General features: G+C 59.6%; 1 protein-coding gene across 1 annotated transcript; it reads left to right on the forward strand.

The window, feature by feature from the left end:
* Positions 1–602: 602 nt before the first annotated feature.
* On the forward strand, positions 603–5,033 carry FEM1A (fem-1 homolog A). The gene is made up of 2 exons (XM_068164913.1): positions 603–2,930; positions 3,104–5,033. The coding sequence occupies exon 1, from the start codon at positions 831–833 to the stop codon at positions 2,874–2,876; it is 2,046 nt and encodes a 681-aa protein (XP_068021014.1). The 5' UTR covers positions 603–830; the 3' UTR covers positions 2,877–2,930; positions 3,104–5,033.
* The last annotated feature ends 210 nt before the right edge of the window (positions 5,034–5,243 follow it).

Here is a 5,243-nt window from a genome sequence, read left to right on the forward strand (position 1 = left end):
TGCACGGAGGGAGAGACCCCGGGTCGCGTTCCCCATGCTTCCCAGGCACTCCCAGTAAGGACCAGGGTCCCATCCCACACCGGGCTCCTCACCCTCGCCCTGCCGTCAGCCCGGCCCCAAGCCCGGTCCTGGCCGTAACCCTCTAAGAGCCATGGCCACACCATCCGGTCTGGACCGGGCTACACTGGCTGCGAGCACGGCAGGGGTAAGCACAGGGGCTGCGGCGAGAGCGGGGGCAGGGGCGGGAAGGGAGGGGGGGCAAGGGGTTGAGCAAGAGAGCAGGAGCGAGAAGAGAACCCGGGGAAGACGAACTGGAGCCGGGACCGCGGCCCCGCGCCCCCAGCAGCCCCCGCGGGCCGCGCAATGCACCCTGGGAAGCGCAGTCTGGACGCCGCCGGGACCGCGGGGGAGGAGCTTCGCGGCCTCCGGGGCAGCGCTTCCCACAGTGCTCCGCGCGGGCGGTGTCGCGGCCCCGGCCCCGCCTTCTCCCGCAGCCTGCCGGGACACCGAGTCCGCCGGGAGCCGTCCCTGCCAGGCAAGCCGGCCGCGGGACCGCGTTTCCCATCGTCCTTCTCCCGCCCCGCCCCCGGGCCCCGGCGGGCGCCATTTTGTTTCTTGTTACAACCTAAGATGGCGGCCGGGCGAAGAGACTGAAGGTTGCTGCGCTGAGGTGAGGGGCGTCTCGCCGGGCGCCTCCGGCCCCGCAGGGCTCTTCTCCCACGGCGGGCCGCTCTCGCCCATCTCCTGCCCCGAGCCGAGCTGGGGGCGTGGAGGAGCGGCCGGTCCATGGCCAGGAGGTGGCCGGTGCGGTCGCCGCGGCCCCCGTCGCCATGGACCTGCGCACGGCTGTGTACAACGCGGCCCGCGATGGGAAGCTGAAGCTGCTGCAGAAGCTGCTGGGCAGCCGCAGCCGGGAGGAGCTGGAGGCGCTAACGGCAGGGCCCGGCGGGGGTGACGGCCCCGGGGGAGGGAGCACGCCGCTGCTGATCGCCGCCCGGCACGGGCACCTGGAGGTGGTGGAGTACCTGCTGGACCACTGCGGGGCGCGCGTGGAGGAGGGCGGCTCGGTCAACTTCGACGGGGAGACCATCGAGGGCGCCCCGCCGCTGTGGGCGGCATCGGCGGCCGGGCACCTGGGGGTGGTGCGGAGCCTGCTGGATCACGGCGCCTCGGTGAACCAGACCACGCTGACCAACTCCACGCCGCTGCGGGCCGCTTGCTTCGACGGGCACCTGGAGATCGTGCGGTACTTAGTCGGCGAGCGCGGGGCTGACCTGGAAGTGGCCAACCGGCACGGACACACTTGCTTGATGATTTCCTGCTACAAAGGGCACCGGGAGATTGCCCGGTACCTGCTGGAGAAAGGCGCCGATGTCAACCGCCGCAGCGTGAAGGGCAATACCGCCCTGCACGACTGCGCCGAGTCTGGCAGCCTGGAGATCCTGCAGCTCCTGCTCCGCTCCAAAGCCCGCATGGAGAAGGACGGCTACGGCATGACGCCGCTGCTCGCCGCCAGCGTCACCGGCCACACCAACATCGTGGAGTACCTCATCCAGGGCGGGCTGCAGCAGGAGGAGGAGGAGGGCGCAGGAAGCCACGGCGGGACCTGCGCCTCGGGTGGGAGCCAGCAGAAGTGCGGCGGCGCCGGCGAGGCAGCTCCGCGGGGCTGCGACGGAGGGTGCCAGAGCTGCTGTGCCTCGGCTTCCTGTCAGGAGGAGCAGCAGGCCCCTAGCGTGTTCTGCACTCGAGAGGCTGCTGTGGAAGCGCTGGAGTTGCTGGGGGCTACCTTTGTGGATAAGAAGCGCGACCTGCTGGGAGCCCACAAGTACTGGCGGCGGGCGATGGAGCTGCGGTGTGAGGGGGGGCAGTACCTGCCCAAGCCCGAGCCCCGGCAGCTGGTCCTGGCCTACGACTACTCCCGGGAAGTGAGCTCGCTGGAGGAGCTGGAGGCCCTGATCACGGATCCGGACGAGATGCGCATGCAGGCGCTGCTGATCAGGGAGCGCATCCTGGGGCCCTCCCACCCAGACACGTCCTACTACATCCGCTACCGAGGGGCGGTCTACGCCGACTCCGGCAACTTCGAGCGCTGCATTAACCTGTGGAAGTATGCTCTGGACATGCAGCAAGGCAACCTGGAGCCCCTCAGCCCCATGACTGCCAGCAGTTTCCTTTCCTTTGCTGAGCTTTTCTCGTACGTGCTTCAGGACCGCTCCAAAGGCACTTTAGCTACTCACTTGGGCTTCTCTGACCTCATGGGCGTCCTCAGCAAGGGGGTCCGGGAGGTGGAGCGGGCCCTCGTGCACGGTAAGGACCCTGTGGTTGACTCGGCACAGTTCACCAAGACGTTGGCCATCATCCTCCACTTGGTCTTCCTGCTGGAGAAGGTGGAGTGCACCCCGGAGCAGGAGCACCAGAAGCGCCAAACCATCTACCGCCTGCTGAAGTGCAGCCCCCGGGCCAAGAACGGCTTCACCCCTTTGCATATGGCTGTGGACAAAGACACCACCACTGTGGGGCGTTACCCTGTGGGCAAGTTCCCCTCGCTCCACGTCGTGAACTTGCTGCTGGAGTGCGGGGCCGACCCAGACAGCCGTGACTACGACAACAACACCCCGCTGCACGTGGCCGCCCGCAACAACTGCCCGCTGATCATGAGCGCCCTGATGGAGGCCGGAGCTCACATGGATGCCACCAACGCCTTCAAGCAGACTGCTTACGAGCTGCTGGATGAGAAGCTGCTCACCAAGAGCATGATGCAGCCCTTCAATTACATCACCCTCCAGTGCCTTGCTGCTCGCGCCCTGGACAAGCACAAGATTCCCTACAAAGGTTTCATCCCTGAGGAGCTGGAAGCCTTCATTGAACTGCACTAGGGCGGGAGAGCTGAAGTCCCCAGCCTTCCCTGTCACCTCTTTCACCCTGCAGAGGTAGCGCAGCCTGAGGCCTCGAGCCGTCCTTGCCTAGGTGCTGAAGGCCATCGCTGCGCTGAGATGGGCTGCGAGCTTTGTCCTCTTCTGTCGCCACCGAGCTGGCCTGTGCAGGGGTAGGGGAGGAGGAGGCTCGAGAGCTCATGGCTGTCCCTCATTGTTGTCATCTTCAGGTACCAGGAATCTCCAGTGCACTGTATCCAGAGAAGGCCTCAGCCCCTGCCCTTTCCCATGCCATCCATCTTGTCCTGAGGAGGAAGGAGAGCGGAGATTCCCTGGGACCTGCTGCCTCTCCCGTTAGTGCTGGATTAACTCAGCGTTACGCTTCGGAGCAGCTACACATCACACACCTGCTCTAGCCCTTCCCATCCCTCATACTGAACAGATAGGAATGCAAGTGAGGAATAAAATCCCTTCCACCTCATTCTTTCCCCACTGCCTTCTCAGACGTGGTGCAGTCTAACAGCCGAGTGGCTTGTGCTCTGCTGAGGTAGTTGCCTTGCATGGCAGTAGGGCTGGGTGTGCTGAGGATGGGTTTTTGTTCTCCCTTGGTTGGCCCAGTGGTGGTAATGGCCTGGGATGTCAATGATGGTGCATAAAGCTGGGTTATTTTTTCTCTTTTAGAGCCAGGCCCTATCTATGCTGCAAGACTTCTTCAATCCTGTAAGATGTAGTAAGGTCAGTTCTGGTTATCCAAGTTTCATTGATAGATGTTTTTATTTTTAATGAATGGGGAGGAAAAACTGCTACCTGAAAAACAAAACACTGCTGTGGCCTTCAGGCCCTTAGCTTGCCCTTTCTCCACATCTTCACTCCTTTCCCCACATCAAGCCCTTCAGCTCCAGAGGTCATTCAGGGCTGGGGCTGTGCAGGGTGGATGTGGCTGGGTTTCAGAACCAAGCCAGTGCACTTTGAACCTCTTGGAAGATGTGCTCTTGCAAGCCCTCTAGGATGGGAGGTCCTCATAGTGTGGGTGGTGCTTGAGGGGGATTATTAAAGCAGGTGAGTGTGGTGGCATGTTTGCATGAGGGTGGTCTGAAGGAAGGAGCAAGGAAGAAATGAAAGTTAAGAGGTGCCTTCTTCTGAGGTTTCTCAGTGGCAGCTGCTTGGGCTCAGGTCATTATCCCATTCTGAAGACCTACATGGAGTGAGTTGTGTCAGCCTCTGGTTTTACCTGGAGTGGGTTGTGTCAGCCTCTGGTTTTACCTGGAGTGGGTTGTGTTAGCCTCTGGTTTTACCTGGAGTGGGTTGTGTCAGCCTCTGGTTTTACCTGGAGTGGGTTGTGTTAGCCTCTGGTTTTACCTGGAGTGGGTTGTGTCAGCCTCTGGTTTTACCTGGAGTGGGTTGTGTTAGCCTCTGGTTTTACCTGGAGTGGGTTGTGTCAGCCTCTGGTTTGGGCTTTCCATTCTTTTTACAACTTCACTGAGGATGGTGCTACTTTAAAGATTGGAGTTGCAATCTCCTTTGGAGCCAGTTTGGGCAAGCTCCTTCCTTTAATTAGGATCTGCACACAACTGTTCAGTCTCTAGTCTGGGGGTAGGTTATTTCCCTCCTGGGTGGCAGTGTTGGTAAACATGAGGCTGTTCCAGCAGTTTTATCTTCTTGCAGGGGGAGTGACTGGGCCTTGGCAGCCTGGGGCTCATTTCTTGGCCTTGGCCAGAGTGGAAAGCACAGTTGCAGGGGGGGGTGAAGCAGCTGCCTGTGAGCTTTGGGAAAGGTCAGGACTGGGAGAGCAGAGCCCTGACAACCAACCATGCACTGTTTGCTACTGAAGCTTCTCTACTTGTATTTATAGCCAGCATCTCCATATGCCTCAATAACCCAATGCTCTCTGCCCCTTCAAGGTATTGTAGATCCTGCCATGGCCTTTTTTTTTTGCAGTGTTAACTCTATATAAAGCAAGGAGGTTTAACTTCTCTTGAGCTGTAAAGTGCAGTTAGTGTAGCTGCCTTCTCTTTTATTTTGTTTTATTTTTCTCCCCCCCCCTTCCCTTTTGGCTGAAACCTGAACTAAACTGCAGGAATGGAATTTGTTAATTTGTGAGCTGAGGAGTGCTCTTTAACTTTAAATAATAAAACAGACAAAAAAAAATGGCTGCTAGAATGCAAATGCCTTGGACTCCTTGCTGCTAAACTTCTGTTTTCAGCTCCTTTCTTGAGGCTGAGACACTGGTGGGTGTGGAAATCCCAAGTGTTTGAAGGGAACAGATGGAATGGTTTGGTTTCATCCTGAGTTTACTCCTGGGAAAAGCTGCTCTGTGCTGCAAGTGCAAACATTTCACCTGAGAAAGGGTAACACTGACATGGAAGTGAC

Source organism: Melanerpes formicivorus, unplaced genomic scaffold (assembly GCF_026170545.1).
Source record: "Melanerpes formicivorus ecotype bairdi unplaced genomic scaffold, bMelFor1.0.p_v2 SCAF_83, whole genome shotgun sequence".
Lineage (NCBI taxonomy): Eukaryota > Metazoa > Chordata > Aves > Piciformes > Picidae > Melanerpes > Melanerpes formicivorus.

What these genes read in the sequence shown, in the direction of transcription:
- FEM1A (XM_068164913.1), top strand. Translation starts at nt 831, where the DNA reads ATGGACCTGCGCACGGCTGTGTACAACGCGGCCCGCGATGGGAAGCTG.